At 45.2% G+C, this 21,311-nt stretch overlaps 1 protein-coding gene, 1 long non-coding RNA gene and 1 other non-coding gene across 8 annotated transcripts in view; all 3 read right to left on the bottom strand.

Moving 5' to 3' along the window:
- Positions 1-4,808: 4,808 nt before the first annotated feature.
- RNF41 (ring finger protein 41) overlaps positions 4,809-21,311 on the bottom strand; it is a 21,431-nt gene continuing 4,928 nt past the window's right edge. For 4 of the 6 annotated variants that reach the window (XM_006093651.3, XM_023758032.1, XM_006093652.3 and 1 more), the window contains exons 3-7: positions 12,272-12,384; positions 8,397-8,668; positions 7,572-7,707; positions 7,059-7,162; positions 4,813-6,165 (exon numbers count right to left, since the gene is read on the bottom strand). In XM_006093651.3, coding sequence (XP_006093713.1) covers positions 5,814-6,165; positions 7,059-7,162; positions 7,572-7,707; positions 8,397-8,668; positions 12,272-12,361 — 954 coding nt within the window. In that variant the 5' untranslated portion in view covers positions 12,362-12,384 and the 3' untranslated portion in view covers positions 4,813-5,813. Of the gene's footprint in view, positions 6,166-7,058; positions 7,163-7,571; positions 7,708-8,396; positions 8,669-11,017; positions 11,574-12,271; positions 12,385-21,311 lie in introns of those variants that run through there. The other 2 variants (XM_014459957.2, XM_023758033.1) reach the window with 2 other exon arrangements.
- Positions 11,602-12,264, bottom strand: LOC111827015. The gene is made up of 3 exons (XR_002830475.1): positions 12,021-12,264; positions 11,843-11,935; positions 11,602-11,723 (listed from the first exon to the last, which is right to left on the bottom strand). It is a non-coding gene; the product is annotated as an uncharacterized LOC111827015 (long non-coding RNA).
- LOC111827018 lies at positions 19,339-19,445 on the bottom strand. The gene has a single exon (XR_002830479.1). It is a non-coding gene; the product is annotated as a U6 spliceosomal RNA (small nuclear RNA).

The raw sequence follows: 21,311 nt of genomic DNA, 5'->3' as shown, positions 1-21,311 counted from the left end.
ATCAAGATTGCAACCTAGGCATGTGCCCTGCCTGGAAATTGAACCATGACCTCCTGGTTCATAGGTGGACACTCAACCACTGAGCCATGTTGGCCGGGCTCCACTTGTTTTTACCCATGCTGTGATTTCAGCCTAAAACAGAGTTTGCAAACTGGTAGACCCTAAATTTTTTATTTTTTGGCCCACACGCATTTTTAAAAAGAAATTGAACCAATGTTTAAGTTGTGAGATTCAGCATAAACATTAGGAAGAGCAAAGTTCTTGAAATATAAGATTTGGCAATACTGGGCCCCTTTGCTTGTTAGCAGCAACCAACCAGAGCTGCACTGCCAGCTGCCCCATTCTCTCAGGGCACATATTCGTCACCAACCAGCTTTAAAAGATCTCCCTGCAAATGCACAAGATCAGGCTAGTGGCAGGACAACTGGGTCTGTCTCCTGATGTTACACAACATAAATAACATCTTTCCTGTGATGTCTTCTACCCCCAGACTGTTTAACTTGAATCTCTCAGACTCTAGATCTAATTCTGTTTAGCAAAAATATCAGCTAGACTCACAACGGTTCTCAATCTGTGGGTCGAGACCCCTTTGGCGGTCGAACGACCCTTTCACAGGGGTCGCTTAAGACCATCCTGCATATCAGATATTTACATTACGATTCATAACAGTAGCAACATTACAGTTATGAAGTAGCAACGAAAATAATTTTATGGTTGGGTCACAACATGAGGAACTATATTTAAAGGGCCAGAAGGTTGAGAACCACTGAGCTAGAGGAACAAGTTGAAGGACACTGTGAAAAAAGTCTGTCAAATACAAAAGATCATTCTCGAGGACAACTGGCCCAACCTCTTCAATAAGTTCGTGTTACAAAAAAAAGTGTTGGCCCTGGCTGGTGGTTCAGTGGTTAGAGAGAGCATCAGCCTGCACACTGAAGGGTCTCAGTTCGATTCCCAGTCAAGGGCATGTACCTGGGCCTGGGTTGCAGGTTCTCGCCACACCTGGTGGGTCGCAGTGTGTGGGGTGGGAGGCAACCAATCAATGTATCCCTCTAACATCCATGTTTTTCTCTCTCTTCCTCCTCATCCCTCCTTCCAACTCTCCCTGAAAAGCAATGGAAAAAATATCCTCAGGTGAGGATTAACAAACAAAAATGTTCCAAGAATCCAGATTAGGAGAGAAAAAGAGTCAAGACACATAACGTGGTGTAATGCATAGTTCTTGGCTAGGATTCCAGATTGGACAAAAATTATCTCTAAAACTTCTTGGGACAGTTGGGAAAATGTGAATATAGATTTGTATTAGGTCAAGGACATATTAATTTTAAGCGGTTATTTTGGCAATGTATGTTGATTTTTAAAATCTATGTACTGAAGTAAAAAATTAAAACAACCAACTTGCTCTTCCACTCATACTTTTTACCTTACAAGTTTAGAATGGGCCCTGGCTGGTGAGGCTTGGTTGTCTGGGTGTTCTCCCGTGCACCAGGAGGTTGCTGGTTCTATTCCTGGTTAACAGCACACTCCGTAGGAGGTGTACAGGAGGCGGCTGATTGGTATTTCTCGCATGGATGTTCCTCTCCCTCTCCCTTCCTCTCTCAAAATCAAGAAACTACTCTTTTGCCGAAACCGGTTTGGCTCAGTGGATAGAGCGTCGGCCTGCGGACTGAAAGGTCCCAGGTTCGATTCCCGTCAAGGGCATGTACCTTGGTTGCAGGCACATCCCCAGTAGGGAGTGTGCAGGAGGCAGCTGATCGATGTTTCTAGCTCTCTATCCCTCTCCCTTCCTCTCTGTAAAAAATCAATAAAATATATTTAAAAAAAAAAAAGGAAAAAAAAAAAAAGAAACTACTCTTTAAAGAAAAGTTTAGAATGGGTTGGTAAATTCGTAAAAGACCAGAAAACAAATAGTTGAGGCTTTGTGGGCCATAGTTTTGTGCAACTCAACTCTACTGTTGTGATCTAAAACAGCCATAGACAACATGTAAACAAACAGGCATGGCTGTGTTCCAACTTTTTAAAAATATTTTTTTATTGATTTCAGAGAAGCAGCAAGGGGGAAGAGAGAGACATAGAAACATCAATGATGAGAGAGAATCATTGATCGGCTGACTTCTGCACGCTCCACACTGGGGATCGAGCCCACAACCTGCGGAAGTGCCCTGACCGCGAATCGAACCATGACCTCCTGGTTCATAGGTCAACAATGCTCAACCACTGAGCCACACTGGCCGGGACCAATACAATTTTTTTTTTTACAAAAACAGACAGCAGGATGTAAGTTTGCCAAACTCTGACCCAGGAACAAATACCACTTCTCCTGAAAAAGTCTTTCCTGGTGCCCGTCACAGTCAGTGGCTTTATCTTCCTTCCCTCTGCTTACATATTGCTTGTGAAGCCACTTCTGGTATTTATTATGTCTTATTATATAATCATCTCCACTAGGGAGTAAGTCTAGAAGGTAGATGCCATTTTGCTACATGAACTCCCCCATACCTACCCCAGTGAGTTCTTTGCAGAATCGTCTGAATATTGTTTCCCAAAACCAAATCTACCCTAAAAGGAAGGTTTGGGACCATTCATGATACTGAAAAATGAGCAGTAGGTTCTGAAAGTAAATTTGAAGGAAACTCGGGGGGAAAAGCACTACTGGTATCACTAGAGTACATAGATCGCCTCTTATGCTCTATATTGTAATGTGTTCACCACTAATTAATGATCAGACCTGTGCGTGTGAAAGTATAGAAGAGGATAAAAAAAGTAGTAGAGATTCAGTTGGCACAGGAATGCCCTATGCCCACCGCGCTTACTCCCACTAGAGCATCTAGAGTACTAGTAGATTTACAGCTGGTACACGATAGTGCCAACAAATTTAAAATGTAACACTCAAGGAAAAGAACACTTCCTTTTTCTCATGAAGGGAGAAGGTGGCAGCAAACGCCTACAGAAGTGTCTAGAGGTCTGACAACCACAGCGGGTTGTTCCGGTTCCCTTCCTCACACTGGCTTTCTCGGTTAGAAGGCATTGGGGGTAGAGGCTTCCCTGCCTGCGATGGAATCCCAGATTCCAAAGCAAAGGCAGAACGACAGAGAAAGGTACATGAATAACTTCTGTGGGAAGTGTCCCCACCCCAGGAACAGAAGACATGGAATTAGGGCCGGAGGCAGACCCTGGAACAAAACAAAGTTCAGATCACTGGAGAGTGCTGGCTGCTATAGAACAGGGGACAGGAGGGAAGGATGTAGGAGAGCGCTCAGGGAGAAGAAGATGTGAGGTGCCCACTAATCCCAGACAGACAGCCTCTTAAAACAGAGGTTAGTTCTAAGAAAAGGATAGGTTACAAAGTAAGAAAGAAGGGGGATTAAGGTGAGAAAAAAGGCCAAAGCAGGGGAGAAGTTTTACAAGAATGGGGAGTAATGTTGAATTAAGAAGTTAGAGTTGAGTGAAAGGTTTATTATTAGTGCAGTCGACACGATGGAACAGCACATGTAACACAACCAGCAACCTGCAGAGACATAGAGCAAAGGGTGGGGAGGCCTGAGCTGAGCTTCCTGGCTCCATCCGAGGGTGATGACAGGCGGGATGGGCCTTGGTAAGGCTGGCAGGGGCCGCGGGGAGTGGAAGAAATGTAGGAACCAGATTAAGTATAGCAGCGTTTTCAAATTCCTGAGCACAATGTCCGGGAGCTGGAACATATGACTGCTCCCTACTCCCTTCAAGCTGTAGCCCTCCAATCCAATCCCAGTGGAGCCATGACCAACGATAGGGGTCCTCAAACTACGGCCCGCGGGCCACATGCGGCCCTCCGAAAACATTTATCCGGCCCGCCGGGTGTTTTTGCCGCCGCTGTGTGCATAGGAATTTGTTCGTAGTTTTTTTTTTAAACTATAGTCCGGCCCTCCAACGGTCTGAGGGACAGTGAACTGGCCCCCTGTTTAAAAAGTTTGAGGACCCCTGACCCAGACCTACAGCAAGCTGGCCTGGACTGAAACTCCAAAAAACAGAAGCTATTAGAAGGCCTTCTCTCTTCAACCCCACTCCCACCTACATATTAAAATACTCACACCCTCTACCCTCCCCTTCTCTTACTCTGCAGTCACCCTAGTGCAGTGATGGCGAACCTTTTGAGCTCGGCGTGTCAGCATTTTGAAAAACCCTAACTTAACTCTGGTGCCGTGTCACATATAGAAATTTTTTGATATTTGCAACCATAGTAAAACAAAGATTTCTATTTTGATATTTATTTTATATATTTAAATGCCATTTAACAAAGAAAAATCAAACAAAAAAAAATGAGTTTGCGTGTCACCTCTGACACACGTGTCATAGGTTTGCCATCACTGCCCTAGTGGGTCAAGGAATGCCTGTGGAGTCTGAAATGGAGCTGCAGTCATTCAGGGGCGTGGGTGAGACAGAGTATTGTCTGTACTCAGGGACAAAGGCAAAATTTCTGCCCCATCTTGCCTGGTGAAGCTTAGAACCCAGCTATATGTCTCCCAAGGAAATTGGGTAGTTTCTTCAATTAATACTCTAAATCCAAAGTTTTACGATGAGACCCGGGAAGGGCCGGGAGCAGTTCCCCAGAGGCTCAGGCATCGGTGCTGCCTGTCACATCCATCCCTGGAAGAAAGGAAGCTCATCTCAGAGTGGGTTACGGAGTGTTGGAGCCGACATAAGTTCCGCCAAGGACTCCCTTGGCCCTTCCTACATTAAAGCCAAAGGTTGTGCTGAAAAGGAAAAATATAAAATAGACCCCACCCTGTCCCACCCTATTCAGAATCCCCACCATAGGAACAATAAAAGAAAAATTTTAAGTTTTGTTCATTTTTTTCTTTTTCCTTTCTTTAAAAAAAAGAAGTAAATAAATTAAATTGCCAACAATGTGGCTGGGCTGGAAAAGTGGGGTAGCCTTAAGTAGGCCATTCTTAAAAAAAAAAATGTGGGAGGGAGTGAAATATAAACACACCACAATGGCCAAAGGGAATTATCAAAATGACTAGTTCAATCACAGGGCTGGAGGGCAGGGAGCTACTATGGCCTGTGCCACAGAGGCAGGTGCCTACCTGACTTCAGCAAATGCCAGAGAGCTGCTTCTTGCTGAGCAGATTCGCCCCAACAGACTAACCCCTACGCCCACTCCTGTCATTCCTTAGCTAAGAGAAAGTATAGGAAAGAAGAGCTCATCTGGAAATTTTCGGCATCCCAACCTGCACACCTGCAGACCAACGGGAGCCTGCACCTTTAAGATGGACTAAACAAGGTATTGCTTGGCACAGAGTTCCAGTCTTCCCCTCAGGGCCATCAGTGATGGCCAGTTTCTGGCTCATTACTTCTAGGGTTTTGGTTCCACCCTCACTATTTCTTCAGGATGTCTGCTCCCCAGAGCTGCCCGCTAAGTGTTTAGAGTCAACAGGCCTGCCTGCTCAGATTCCCTGGTGTGAAGAGGGGAATGATTCAAAATTTCTCACTCCACCCTGATCCTTCAAGAGAAAATGAGTATCTTTGTGCTTTCTGAAAATATCTGGAACCAGGGACCCTAGGCAGGGAAGTGGGTATAGAATGGGGACTTTCCCAACCAGACTGAAAATTTACAGACATCTTAGGGGAAGGAATTAGGCAAAAGAAGGGAACCTGGGTTTCCCACCCACAAGGCTGAGCAAAGTGTTCCAGGGCCCCTCAGTGCCCGAAGAGCAGGGAGATGTGTGGCTCAAGGATAAGCCACAAGATTAAGGACAGGGGGGAGGACTCAGGGCTCAGCTACTGGAGTGATGAGATTTTCTGATTTCCATCTCTTCCTGACAGCCCGCCGGGATCTATATCTCTTCAACGCCATGGGCAAATATCATGACGAGCCCCGGCTCCTGCACCATGTCATCGCCCATATGCTGGTTCTCACAGGCCATCACGACAACAGCCTGCTTGCCAGGGATGCGTTTGGCCACATAGTTCTCATAGTACCGCCGGTTCATCTGTCTTGTCTCTAGTGTGGCCAGACCCTGGGGCCAGCTTCGCTCATGGGCATTTTCTATCAGCTCGTTGACAATAGAGGCAGGACAGCCACTCTCCACCAGGGAGCGCTTGATTACAGCCTGGAGGACAGCATCTGGGGTGGAGATCATCCCTCCCCAGCGGGTCACTCTTGCTGGCTGCAGGGAGTTCACCCACCTGTGTGGAGGGAGATGGAGGTGGTCATTCCAGCTCACTATCTATCTCTGCATTGCTTCTTTCCCTGATAGGAACCACCACCCTCTCTGCACTTAGCTTAACCCTATCCCTCCCTCCCTCCCTTCCTTCCTTCCTTCCTTCCTTCCTTCCTTCCTTCCTTCCTTCCTTCCTTCCATCCATCCATCATTGGTTCACAGACTCCTAATCTGTCCCTAGTTGGTCCCATCTGAGTCACCATATGTTACTCACCAGATTAAACTCCACGAGTATAGGGTCCCTATTATTTTTCTTAAAAATCCCAATACTTAGCACACATAGTGCCTGGCATGTACTAGGTGCGCAACAAACGTTTACTGAAGGAAGCAATTATTCCTCTATACTATGTCCCCTGCAGCACTATTTGCACTAGATATATCGATTCAGCCTTGACAGTTTAGTCTATGAGATATACAGGACTCCAGAACTGAAAAGGATCTTACATTTTGCTTGTTTACTTCATTTCATTTATAGATCACTTTCCTGGATTTGCACTCTCTTTTCTTCTCTGGATTGTAAACTCTCTAAAGACAGACAATATCTTCTATTTCTTTTTGGCCCTCCTAGCACTCTACAGCCTTTAATACAGGGTTTTCTACATGTGGGTATTCACCCAATTCTGGAGAAACTGCATCCTTGGGTAAACTTTCCCTTCCATCCACCCCCAAAAAGAAGAAGTCACAGACTGGCCTGAAGGTGACCCTCTTCTCCTCTCCCCGTCCTTCATCCCAACATCTGAAAAGTGGTGGCCCCAGCCCAGCCCTCCTATCATCCTTCTCTGCCACTCCCCTGCTCTTCCTCCTTTCAGGGCTCAGTGCCAGGATGTGGAGGAACTCCACGTCCTGAATGACACTCACTCTAGGATCTCATTGTATTCAATTGTCTCCTCCAGGTTCTGAAGGTTGGGGTTGACACTGCGGATTGCACGCATGTATGCCTTCAGCAGCTGGATGTCTCGCTTCTGTTGGAGAGAAAGAGAACCAGCGGTGATGGTTAAGGCAGAGAATAGATGACAGACAACAGTTTATCTGAGAATGAGGGCAATTGAAAGATCAGAGGAACTACCAGACTGTAAGCTTCATGAAGACAAGGATATGACTGTTTCATTCACAGGTGTATCCTGTGCTTAGCAAAGTGCCTTCACAGAGAAGGCATTGGATAAATGTTAGGTGGATGAATGACAGTGAGGGGATGAAGGGAAGGGAGAAGAGCTCCAATCTGACTCCCTACTAGGCCGCAGGTAGAGTATCTACTCAGCCAGGTGCACAAGCACAGGCACAGATCTGCAGCTCACATGGTGCTTATCATTCACAAGCATGTGGTTCTTTGCATACTAGGGACATGCTTTCCCCATGTTCCTCGGGCCCTACCTGCTCCGACAGCTGGTGTTTGTGTTCAGCCGAGGACTTCTCCAGCTCTGCGATGCGTGTCTGCTGCTGCTGTACCACTGAGCGCAGGTGTTTAACGCAGTTGTGGTTTGGCAGCTCATCTTTGGGCATCTCCAGGCTGCCACCCCGGGTGGGAAAAGAGAACAGGAGCACTCAATGGGACATGTGGGCAAAGGCAGAAGCTTGCTGAGAGGGCTTTCTCTTACTCCAAATTTCCAACATTCATTCATTTCTAACTTCAGTCTGCCCTCTTATTTCTCTTCACACACTTCTCCCCAGTCCCCCCCTCATCCCTTCACTGTCTACTTTCTCTGGGCTTCTTTCCCTCTCTAAGACAGTATTTTACCTACCACATGGCTCTCTTTCCCTTCTTCAGATTCTGCCTGTGCATTCATTCATGAGAAGCCCTAGATTCACAGTCCTGGCTATTGGCATTTAATCAAATATTTCACACCCCCCAAAAAGGGAGAAAATAGGGTAAGAGGAAATATGAGAAGGCTGGAAATTAGAGCAGTCAAACGAACAAAGAGAAAGTAATAATGGACTGAAACGGAAGAATAAAGTAAATCAAGTCTTAGTGTTATCACACAGATGGCTGAATTGCTGTCTCCCTTATATTAAAGCAAGAGCAAAAAGATCGGAGTTGGAAAAGCAGCATGAAAGTGAGATCTTGGGGCAGGAAGCCAGGGAGGCCAAGAACACTCCTTGCAGTGCCTATATGCACCTTAACAGTGAGCAGGGGATCCAGAGACTGGGGTATAAATGGGAATGCCCTTATCCATGTGGGCAGAAGGGAAAGAATCTCACCCGCAGCCCTGTTCACAGGTCACAGGCCGTTTTGGGTTGTGCTCACAGTCACTGAGGTGAGACATGAGGTTATCAAGCCGAACAACAGCACTACAGCCAAATACAGCGTTGTCGCAGGCAATCTGCAGCTTTGACAACATGTTCCGCATGATCCGAGGTACTGGGCGCAGGTGGGCAACCGTCACTACGCTGCGGTCCACCGGACAGGTCTGCTGCTGAGAGAACCACTGGGTGATGCAGGCATTGCAGAAAGCATGCTCGCAATGAGGTGCCTAGAGAGAGAGTAGGGCAAAAGGACACGAGAGAATTAGCAGGAGCTAAGAGCCTATATACGGTAACTGGAAAAGCCAATCAAGCCTCTGAGCAGCTCCCAGGCCCAGCGGTTGCTGGGGTCAGAGCAGAATATAGCTGCACTACGGGCAAGCAAGGTATTATGGGGACAAGCTACAGATATGTGTCTTGTGCTCACGATTCCAATTGGATTGTGACAAAAGACAAACAAGTAACAATAAGTTATGTAACAATATAAATATTCCAGGACAATAGGAGAGGTGACGTGAGGCAGTCAATTAGTAATTGCCAACTGGATTGCACATACAATAATTACCAAAGAAATTCAGAGGGTGATCCAAGCTAGGTCAATCAGGGCAGGTGTTTATGGAGAGGACAGAGTTCAATATGGGCCCTGAAGGATAAGGAGGGTGAGGGCCAGCAAGAGATTTACTGGCAAAAATTCAATGTAAGAAAGCAAAACAAAACAAAAGCCTGAACTCCTGGTGAGAGGTTGAGAGTCCTCGGTGTGGGCCCAAGTTCCTATTTTGGAGGGCTGCTTTGTCCTGAGTCCCAATGGCTATGCCTACCTTCCAAAACAGGGCTGGTTTTTCATAGAATCACATTCTCCTCAGTTTCATTAAGATCATACTTTAGCCTACTTCCTGGATAACTCAGGTAACCTCTAAAGTTAATCCCTCAAAGCGAGAGGATTCTCTGGCCTCTCTGGAGACACTATCTAGCTTCTAGCATGGGACAAACATAGTAGCGTTTAGCAGATGTTAGTAGATGTTGATGGATTGATGGATGGATGGATGGATGAAGTGCCTTCTACGTCCCAAACACTTTGCTAGGTGCGTACAATAAAAAAAGACAGTTTCTGCCTTCAGGATATTCACAGACACCAAAGACTGAAACACAGAGGCTTTGTAAGGAAAGAAGTCATTGTCAGTATCACTAATCCAATTGTCAGATTTTTTTTCCACTCAGATATTTCTTTCCAAAATCTTAGAAAACCGTATCTCCAAAAAAACTTAAATTTGTCAACTTTCCCCCCATCTCTACAGCAACTAACCCAGTTCAAGCGATCATTTCTCACCAGTATTACTAAATATGTCTTTAACTTCTACCTTGCCCCTTTATATTCCACTAGAGGCCCAGTGCACAAATTTGTGCACGGGTGGGGGCTGGCCGGCCCGCTGGTTGGGGTGGGCTTGTCGAGGGGAGGAGGAGATGGCGGGAGGTTGACCCACCAGCCCGCCCCCAAATGGGGGGGGGCGATTGGGGGCCAGCAGCCTGGGGGAGGGGCCATGGGTGGTTGGCTGGCTGGCCCTGCCCCTGATCAGTGTGGGGGGGCCCACTGGGGACCGGGCCGGCTGGGAGGAGGGGCCGCAGGAGGTTGGCCAGCCTGCAGCACTCCCCTCCCACCCTGATAGGGCCAGTTTGCTGGCCTTAGTGGGCGTCATAGCGACCAGTTGTTCTGGTCGTCACGGCATTCTGTTCACTGGCCTTTTATATATGAAGATTCTATCTTCAGAGCCAGAGTGATCATTTAAAAATACAGACTGGATCATATCACTGCCCTGCTTAAAACTTTACAATGGCTTCCCATTGTACTTAAAATAAATCCAAACACCTACTTAACTCAGGACCTGTAACATTCTGCTTGATCCGACTCTGTGCCTATGCCCTCTGCCTACCTCACACCACACTTCCAACACTGTGTTCAGGCCATTTTGGCTTTCTTTCTGTTCCTGTCCACACCCACACATTCCTGCCTCAGGACCTTTGCTTTTGCTGCTCTTTGACTGAAATGCTCTTCCTCTAAATCTTAGCATGAATAGTCCCTTATCCAGATCTCAGCTCAACTGTCATCTCCTTTGTGACCATCTTAACTAAACCTGCCATCCTTGCAGAAATATACAGAATGTACTACCTTTCATGTAAGAAAGGTAGGCAAATATATATCTGCCCTCATACATACTGGAAGGATATCAAATAAACTAATATCGATGGGGAGATTAGGTAGATAGGACAGGGATGCAAGTGTTCGCACTGTACACCATTTTAAAAATAATTTTAAAAAATTGATTTGAGAGGCGGGGGGAGAGGAGGGAAGGAGAAAAACATCAATTTGTTGTTCCACTTATTTATGCATTCATTGGTTGATTCTTGTATGGAACCCGCAACCTTGGCTTATTGGACAATGCTTTAACAAACTGAGCTACCCAGCCAGGGCCCTGTATACCTTTTGTTACTGTTTTGATTTCTGAACCATGTGAATGTTACCTATTCGAAAAATAAAGAAACATGATGTAGGGAAATCAGCATCCCTAGCAGGGGCCTCCTACCCTCGGAACTGTGGCTGGTCACTGGGCATCTGAGGTCTGCCTCGCCGGAAGGTAAATCCTGAAGGTTGGGGAGTGGCTTCTGATAGACTCACCACTGCCAGCGACCTCTCCACGTGTGTCTCAACTCAGATGAGAGAGCCAGAACACAGACAAGGCCCTGCCTCGCGGGGAGGGAACTGACACACCCATGACCTCTCGACACCATCAGGATAGCTTGCTCCACAGCAGTCGACCTGCTTCCAATAGCAGTGGGCTGCCAAGGCCTGGCAGCCAGGGAGAGGTGCAGGGCGAGCTGCCACCGGAGTAGAGGCTGACTCATGCAGCTCCGGCTCCGTGCTCCGCTGGTGGTTGGAAACTGGAGAGGAGGAATAAGCTCCGAGGATGAAGACGAGTGGGGTTTGGTGAGCTGTATAAGCAGTGAGGGGGAAGGGCCATGAGACTTCACTGACAAGTGTCCTGGTTTGGAAAATGGGATTATCCCAGCTAGCCAAGGGTGGCGGAGGGTTAATTGGTATTTACAGAGTTCAGGCAGTAAGGACCATGCAGGAGGATGTCCCAGGACTCATCTCACTCATTATACTCGCCTGTTCATCATGAACTTCTCATACTTGCCCCAGGAAGATACAACTCACTCTGGTCTGGCAAGGCTGGTAGAGAAATGACCTACCGAAGATGGCAGCTTTCATATCAAATGCAGAGGACATGGCTGCATCAAAAATTGGTTTTTCCAATAAATCCCAGGAAGAAAATAGGTCAGTACACACAGTTCCCCACTTCCCATTTGTTCAACAGTAGGCGGGGCCTGCAGGGACCCTGGCTGATTACCCAAAACACTCCGCCATCAAAATGCAGAGAGAACTTATCAGGAGAGTCCAGAGGTTTAATCACGGGTTGGAAGACAGAACCTTGTCAGAGCCCCTGCAGAGGAAAGGAAGTTCTCAAGCCACTGTCAAAAGACAAAAACAAAAAACTGACCATTTTATAGCAGAAAAACCTGAGTGACCTTGGGAGAAAATCGGAAGCACTGGACTTCTGGGCATCCACCTCCAGACAGACTCCGGAGCCCTGTTCCTCTTGTAGTGGCCACTGCTCTTCTGCCCCAAACCTCTGTTCTGTGTATGTGTGAAGGGGGAGCGGGGTACTGGGGAGACACAACACAGTGCCTCCCTCCCGTGGTCCCATTACCTATGAATACTTTCTACAAGCTCCACTGCCATCTCTTGCCTCACTACACCTGCCAGCAGACCGACTCACCTGGACTGGCTCCTCCAAGACTCCACTGCAAATAGGACAGATAAGATCTTCGTCAACATCCCCCTGGAAGCGGGTTACATCATACCCCATGTCTCATCACTGAAACCCAGGCCCTGGAAGGAACCACAGAGGAAAAAGAGGCCAGTTCAGAAGAAGCCTACAAACAAGTGCCAACTTGAACTCATTGCTAAGATCCATTCATTTGTCCAACAATTATTATTTTTAAAAAATATTTTTTTATTTATTTCAGAAAGGGAGAGGGAGAGAGAATAGAAACATCAGTGATGAGAGAGAATCATTGATTGGCTGCCTCCTGCACGACCCCTGGGTTTCAAGCCCGCAACCCAGGCATGTGCCCTTGACTGGAATTGAACCTGGGACCCTTCAGTCTGCAGGCCAATGCTTTATCCACTGAACCAAACAAGCTAGGGCCCAACAATTACTTATTGAGGGCCTACTAAGTGCCAGTGATTTGGGGTGAGTGGGGAGCAGACTCAAGAAATGTAACTCTAATGGGATATTACACAGCATACATTTAAAATAACGCCGAGACCAGTTTGGCTCAGTGGATGGAGCGTCGGCCTGCGGACTGAGGGGTCCCGGGTTCGATTCCAGTCAGGGGCGTGTACCTGGGTTGCGGGCGCGTCCCCGGTGGGGGATGTGCAGGAGGCGGCTGGTCGGTGTTTCTCTCTCATCGATGTTTCTAGCTCTCTATCTGTAAGAAAATCAATAAAATATATTAAAAAAAAAATATGAAGTGAGGCTGGCCGGTGTGCTCTGTGGTTGAGTGTAGACCTATGAACCAGGAGGTCACGGTTTGATTACTGGTCAGGGTACATGACCAGGTTGCGGGCTCAATTTTCAGTGGGGGGCATGCAGGAGACAGCTGATTGGTGATTCTCTCTCATCATTGATGTTTTTATCTCTTTTTTTCCCTCTCCCTTTCTCTCTGAAATCAATAAAAAAAATTTAAGTGATAAATGCTTTGACAGAGTAAGGCATTGTAAGATTATAAGGGCAAGAGATTTAGATACCTAACCCAGGCTTAAGGGAGAGGGTGATTTTGAGAAGTTTTCTAGGACTAGGTGTCACCACCAGGACAAACAAGAGGTAGGTAGGTGAGGGGATGGGGGCAGGACGGGCATTAGCGTTTTAGCCACTTTCAAAGGCCCAGAAGTAAGAGGGCATGTGATGGGTTCCGGGAACTCTAGCGGTTTGGAGAAAGGCTGACCTGAAGGGTGCCAGAGAAGTAGTGTCTAGATACAAGGCTGGAGGTGAGCAAAGGTCAGGCCCTTATATAAAGCGTTGGGACTTCATCCTGAAGCTATGGGAAGCCACTGAAAGACTGAAAAGGAATGACTGGATAAAAGTTCCCTTTTAGAATCACTCTGTCGACACAGGTGGGATTGGAGACAGGAAGGCCATGTAGGCAGGAGAGAGATGATGAGAGTCTGAACTTAGGTGGTGGCAGTGGGAGTAAAGAAGGATGGAGGTTCAAGAGAGCAAGGGCTCAAAGAGCAGTGCGGCTGCCATGCCTCCTCTTAGGGCTCCTAGGGGTTACACCCAAAGAAGAGGTCATGAACGGTGACTGGTTCTCCAGTGTAGACAGCCAACTGGATACAAGACAGCCAATCCACAGACCCACCATCAACTGTGATGTCTTGGAAAAGATAAGCTGAGAGATCAGATTGTTCTCAGAAATTCAGAATCAAGCTGTCCAATTTTTTAAAATATATTTTTATTGAGAGAGAAAGGGAGAGGGATAGAGAGATAGAAACATTGATGAGAGAGGAACATCATCGATTGAGGCAGCAACCTGGGCTTGTGCCCTGACCAGGAATTGAACCGGCAATCTCTTTGTTCTGGGTCGATGCTCAACTGCTGAGCCACACCGGCTGGGCATGCTGTTCAATTTTTAAAAGGGAAGGGGAGGGATGAATCCAAAGAGGCCTTGCTAGGTCAAGTACAAGCTAGAATATAGCACTGGATTGAGTCAGAACTGAGATGTGCCAGTTCTACTACTCTTTCATTAGCTGTGTGACCTTGGACAGACCACATAAACTTCTGAAGCCTAAGTAGTTTTTTATAAATAAATAAAATGGATATAAGTAATAATAGAAGTGACTCTCACAGAGTTGCCCTTAAAGAGATAATGCATATTAAACATTTAGCAAAGTGCCTGCTGGCACACAGTAGGTATTCAACACATGATAACAACCATTATTTATGTATGCATCTAATTTCTACTACGTGAAAAAATTCCTTAAGAGCAGAAACTCATATTCTGCATTCAATGTAGCACCAAGCACAGTTCCTCACAAATCAATAAAATGTTTGGTATATTTCAATGTTACCTTTAACTGGGAAGTTCCCAGCAACCAGGGTAAGTGGACTTCTATTTTACCTACAGAACATCTTATTTTCCAGTTTTCCTTTGGGAATCATGCCCTAGTTCCCAGGGGACATGTGAACCATCCCAGGACAACGAACTGGGGGAGCCTGGGACCGCTCCCAAAGCTCTGCAGGCAGCTCCTTCCCCTGGGATTGCACAGCTGGTGGGATGTACAACTCAGAGTGGTTGGCAACCCTCTCTGCCACGAATGAGGACAGCCTGCTTATAGAGTAAAGCCAGTAAGAAAGTAAAGCTGAGATCGAATTCGGAGATTATTTAGGTGCTGGATTCAGCCATGTGTAAAGCCACAATCAGCTTTTCAACATCAGTTACATAAACCAAAAAATTCTCTATTATGCTCAGGCTGTTTGTGCTGGGTTTTGTCTCTTTCAACTGATAAAAATCCTGATTAATACACAAGCATATGGATACAATAAATCACACGGTTCTCTTTGGAACCACTTATTTTTCTTGATCCATTTTAGATAGGAACAATGATACCTCCTGACACTACCAGTACAGACCTCCATGACTACCATTTCTCTCTATACTCATGCCTCCATCTCTAATCCCTCAAGTTCAGGGCCTTGGGCTTACTAATAATCCGTCTGAAATTGTCACTGTCAACCACGTAGGCCTGGCTATTTGAAGTGGAAGCCAGAATGCAGCGGTTCAAAGTGAACAAGAGGTGAGGCAGAGACAGGAACGGAAGATAACTCATCAAAAAGCTTGATTTCAAAGGAAGGGAAAGAGAGAACTCGCTAGAGCAGCGGTTCTCAACCTGTGGGTCGCGACCCCTTGGGGGGTCGAACAACCCTTTCACAGGGGTCGCCTAAGACCATCGGAAAACACATATATAATTACATATTGTTTTTGTGATTAATCACTATGCTTTAATTATGTTCAATTTGTAACAATGAAAATACATCCTGCATATCAGATATTTACATTACGATTTATAACAGTAGCAAAATTAGTTATGAAGTAGCAACGAAAATAATTTTATGGTTGGGGGTCACCACAACATGAGGAACTGTATTAAAGGGTCACGGCATTAGGAAGGTTGAGAACCACTGCGCTAGAGGAAGACAGGTTGAGGAAGTGGGTTGTGTTGAGGTGTTTTTCTATTTTTTTTTTCCATCTTCAACTGAGGACATGTTTTTATTGATTTTAGAGAGAGAGGAAGGGGGGGAGGGAGGGAGAGAGAGAGACTAATGTGAAGAGAGAAACACTGGTTGGAACCTACACCCTAGGTCTGTGCCCTGATTGGAATCAAACCTGCAACATTTTGGTATATGGGATGCCGCTCCAACCAACCGAGCCACCTAGCCAGGCCAGGGGATGTTTTCCTTGCGATAAGAGGCTTGAGCATGTTTATATATTGAGAGGAAGTTAAATACAAGAGAGAATCTGGTCACTGAGGTAGTGGTAAGTGGGGAGGTGATCTGGATTATGTTAAATAAAAAGAGGGACACCTTTAAAGCAGGAAGGAAGGAAGATGGTACAAAAAGAGACCCAGATAGGTTTTATTTTTATTTATTTATTTTAAAAATATTTTTATTGATTTCAAAAAGGAAGGGAGAGGGAGAGATAGAAACATCAATGATGAGAGAGAATCATTAATCGGCTGCCTCTTGCATGCCCCCTACTAGGAATCAAGCCCAAAGCCCCGGCATGTGCCCTTGACCAGAATCAAACCTGGAACCCTTCAGTCTGCAGGCCAAAACCAGCTAGGGCAAGACATGTTTAAAAATATCATACCAGGCCCGGCCAGTGTGGCTCAGTTGGTTGAGCATCGTCCCATGCACCAAGAAATTCTCAGTTCGATTCCTCGATTCCTGGTCAGGGCACATGCCCAGGTTAGAGGTTCAATCCCCAGAAGGGGGTGTGCAGGAGGCAGCTGATCAATGTTTCTCTCTCATTGATATTTCTATCTCCCTCCTTCTTCTCTAAAATCAATATAAAAAAACATATTTAAAAAATCATACCACCCTAGCCGGTTTGGCTCAGTGGATAGATTGTCGGCATGCAGACTGAAGGGTCCCAGGTTCGATTCCGGTCAAGGGCACATGCCTGGGTTGTAGGCTCAATCCCCAGTGGGGGGCCTGCAGGAGGCAGGCAATCAATGATTCTCTCTCATCATTGATGTTTCTATCTCTCTCTCTCCCTCTCCTTTCCTCTCTGAAATCAATAAAAAATATATTTTAAAAAATCATACCAATAAACTTTTTTTTTTAAATATATTTTATTGATTTTTTACAGAGAGGAAGGGAGAGAGATAGAGAGTTAGAAACATCGATGAGAGAGAAACATCGATCAGCTGCCTCCTGCACATCTCCTACTGGGGATGTGCCCGCAACCCAGGTACATGCCCTTGACCGGAATCGAACCTGGGACCTTTCAGTCCGCAGGCCGACGCTCTATCCACTGAGCCAAACCGGTTTCGGCCCAATAAACTTTTAAAAATCAAATAATTACTTATTCATTTTAATGAACAATAAAGGTATAGCTAAGTGATTATGGTAATATGAGTCCATTTGATGGAATAATGTATCTATTTTAAATGATATTTCTGGGGAATATGCTAAAAGATGATATAATAATAGATGAAAAAAGTAGGACACAAAATTGAACACATACCTGTTTAAAAACATATCATGCCCTAGACAGGTTGATCAGTGGTTAGAACATCAGCCCTCAAACTAAACGGTCTCAGGTTCGATTATGATCAAGGGCACATACCTCGGTTGCAGGTTCCATCCCTGGCCCTGGTGGGGGAGCATGTGGGAGGCAACCAACCGATGCCTCTCTCTCACATTGTTGTTTCTCTCTGTGTGTCTCTCCCCCTCCTTTCCACTCTCTCTAAAAATCAATGGAAAAAATATCCTCCAAAAAAACCCAATAAAACTCTCCTGCCCTAACCGGTTTGGCTCAGTGGATAGAGCGTCGGCCTGCGGACTGAAAGGTCCCAGGTTCGATTCCGGTCAAGGGCATGTACCTTGGTTGCGGACACATCCCCAGTAGGAGGTGTGCAGGAGGCAGCTGATAGATGTTTCTCTCTCATCGATGTTTCTAACTCTCTATCCCTCTCCCTTCCTCTCTGTTAAAAATCAATAAAATATATATATATATTTTTAAATCTTAAAAAACAACTCCCCCCAAAACATGTCATATATTTATAAATAATCCACACATAAAAAGAGACCAGAAGGAAATATCAAAATGTTAACAGTGGTTTATTTGGATATAGAACTAAGGATAATGTTTTTCTTCTATTTTTTTTAAATTTATCGATTTTTTTAGAAAGAGAGAAACACTCATTTGTTGTTCCACTTATTTATAGATTCATTGGTTGTTTCTTGTATGTGCCCTGACCAGAAATCTTAGCGTATGGGGATGTTGCTCTAACCAACTGACCTACCCAGTCAGGGCCTCTTCTATTTTTTTTTAAAATTGATTTTAGAGAGAGAGGTCCCCCCAAAAGCATATACCTTTTCCCTCTTCCAGGAACTTGGCCTAAGGAAATAATTACACAAGGGTATAAAAACAATACACCAGGTTGTTCATCTCTAAGCACTGCTTATAATGGCAAAAAAAACCCCAACCCACAACAAAACAAAAAACCAACACAAATATCCAGAATGAGATACCATGTAGCATTAATGGCTTAGCTATATTTGCTTCTTATTCCAAATTTACTTGCTATATTTATGATTTATATACTAAATAAATTAACATTTATGCATGTCATATATGCTATAGTGCCATTTTTGTTAAAGCCTGGCTGGTGCTGCTCAGTGGTTAAGCATTGATATATGAACCAGGAGGTTACGGTTCAATTCCTAGTCAGGGCACATGCCTGGGTTGTGGGCTCCATCCCCAGTGGGGAGCGTGTAGGAGGCAGCCGATCAATGATTGTCTCTCATCATTGATGTTTCTGTCTCTCCCTTCCTTCTCTGAAATCAATTTCAAACACATACACACACACACACACACACACACACACACACACACACGTTGTTAATCCTTGCCGAGGATATTTTTCCATTGATTTTTAGGAAGAATGGAAGAGAGGGAAAGACAAAGAGAAACATCAATGTGAGAAAAATACATTGATTGGTTGCCTCCTGCACAAGCCCTGACCAGGGTCCGGGCCGGGGAGGAGCCTGCAACCAAGGTAAGTGCCCTTGACTGAAATCGAACCCAGGACCCTTCAGTCCACAGGCTAACGCTCTATCTACTGAGCCAAACTGGCTAGGGCATTATATATATTTTTATAAGTATGTTTGTAGGAGGACTGGAAGAAATCAATTAAAGAACATATATGCATAGCCCATGGATACAGAATAATAATGTGGTGAAGGCCTAGGGGTGTGGTTGGATGGAGGGGGGACAAAATGGGAGAAAATGGGGGACATCTGTAATAGTGTCAACAATAAAAACAGTATGTTTATATTTATGTGTATACACATTTAGCATACTTATATTGGAGAACATCTAGGACATATATTAGAGAAACTGTCTCTAAATGTAGACTTTTAATACTTTGAAGTTCAGAGTTTTGCTTTGTTTCCCCTTTTCCAACAATGATCATGTTTTGCTTATACAATTAAATAATAAAGTCAACATTTATTGAGCAGTATTACATGCTAAGCACTATTCTAAGCATTTTTTTAAAAATATGGACCGCTGCACGAATTTTCCTGTTATCCTTATGCAGGGGCCATGCTAATCTTCTTTGTATCGTTCCAATTTTAGTATATGTGCTTACGAAGCGAGCACTAAGCATTTCTTATATATTAATTCATCTAATTCGTACATTTATATGAGTTACTCTCTGAGGTAAAGACTGTCATTACCCGTATTTTACACATGAATAACAGATGCACAACACAAAGGTTAAAAGACTTGTTTAGTCCCGGCCAGTGTGGCTTAGTTGATTGGGCGCTGTCCCATACCGAGAGGTCGTGATTCCCAGGGGGCACAGGCACGTGCCCAAGTTGCCAGCTTGGTACCTGGTGGGGGGCATGTAGGAGGTATCCAATGGAGGTTTTGCTTTCTTTTTTGTTTTTTAGATATGTTTTTATTGTTTTTTTATAGAGAGAGGAAGGAAGAGAGAGAGAGAGATAGAAACATCCACCAGCTGCCTCCTACGTGCCCCACCCTGGGGATCAAGCCTGCAACCCCGGCATGTGCCCTGACCGGGAAATGAACCAGTGACCTCTTGGTGCATGGGACAATGCTCAACCAACTGAGCCACACCGGCCTGGCCGTTGTTTCGCTTTCACATCAATGTTTCTTTCTCCCTCTCCTTCCTCTCTTTCTGGAAATCAATGGAAAATCTTAAACAAAAAAACACACAAAAAAACTTGCCCTAACCGGTTTGGCTCAGTGGATAAAGCGCCGGCCAGAGGACTGAAGGGTCCTGAGTTCAATTCTGGTCAAGGGCACATACCTTGGTTGCGGGCTCGATCCCCAGTAGGAGGTGTGCAGGAGGTAGCTGATCGATGTTTCTCTCTCATTGATGTTTCTAGCTCTCTATTCCTCTTCCTCCCTCTCTGTAAAATCAATAAAATATATTTAAAAAAACAAAAACAACTTGTCCAAAATCATACAGCTAGCAAGTGGTTCAGCCAGATTCAAACCTAGGCAGACTGGCTCTAGAGCCCAAGCTTTTAACCACTTTGCTGATCTGCCTCTCAAACTGAAAAATGCAAGTTGCAAAAACAGTGTGTATACTATGACCCCATTTTCACAAAAACAATTTTAAAAAGAAAAATAAATATATGTAGTGTACGTATTACACATGCTGAGATTATACTTTCAATCTAGGTTATATATTTCTGCAAGGTTTAATTTTTTAAAAAAATCTGTTATCCTTAGAGCAAGGGGTAAAAATTAAAATGACATTACCTTTGCTATGTAGAAAATTGGCCTAGAGATTGTACTGTGCTTCACTGAACTTTTCATTTTAAATCAAAACTGATAATATTGTCTTAAGGAGGAATATAAATTCTAAAAACCTATCTTAATGGGGCCTCAGGAGATCCCATATCCCCAAAATAAACAGCGGAGAACTTGCCTCAGTTGGTGCAGAGACGGCCAGAGGGTGTGGGAAGCCACCGGCCAGGGTGAGGGGCTGCAAGGTTCTCACCATAAAGTCAGGGTTTACAGAACTACAGAGATGCTGGGCACTGTTCTTTCTAAATCAAACACACTCCCCTGCCCCCTCCCTGCCCCCCCCCCCCCCCCCAAAAAAATTTTTAAATTCCATTGTCAATAGGGGCAAAACCCACCTCTTAATAATTATAAAAAAGGGGCGAATGGGATTGATTGTTGATAGTTCAGCTACCAAAAAACTAAGAGAAGCATGTTTTAATGGGGGAAGGGGAAGGAGCCTGACCCCAGTACCAGGTTATCATGGGGTGATTTCTTACTTTCTGGTCAGCTTTTGAGACAACTGCGGCTCTCAAAAAGAGGGTACCTCAGCCTTCGGGGTGCTGCTGAGGCTTGAACTCCTGTTTCCTGAATGGCTGCTCTCCGACGAAACTACTAGAGTTCGTGAAGAGACAGGTCTCCCCGCATTCATTTCTTCTATTGCTATTAGCTCACAATAGTATAAGATATCTTATCCGGGATGGCGGGCCA

Source organism: Myotis lucifugus, unplaced genomic scaffold (genome assembly GCF_000147115.1).
Source record: "Myotis lucifugus unplaced genomic scaffold, Myoluc2.0 scaffold_119, whole genome shotgun sequence".
Classification (NCBI taxonomy): domain Eukaryota; kingdom Metazoa; phylum Chordata; class Mammalia; order Chiroptera; family Vespertilionidae; genus Myotis; species Myotis lucifugus.
Note: the sequence above shows the minus strand (reverse complement) of the source record. Positions and strands in the feature narration are given on the sequence as shown.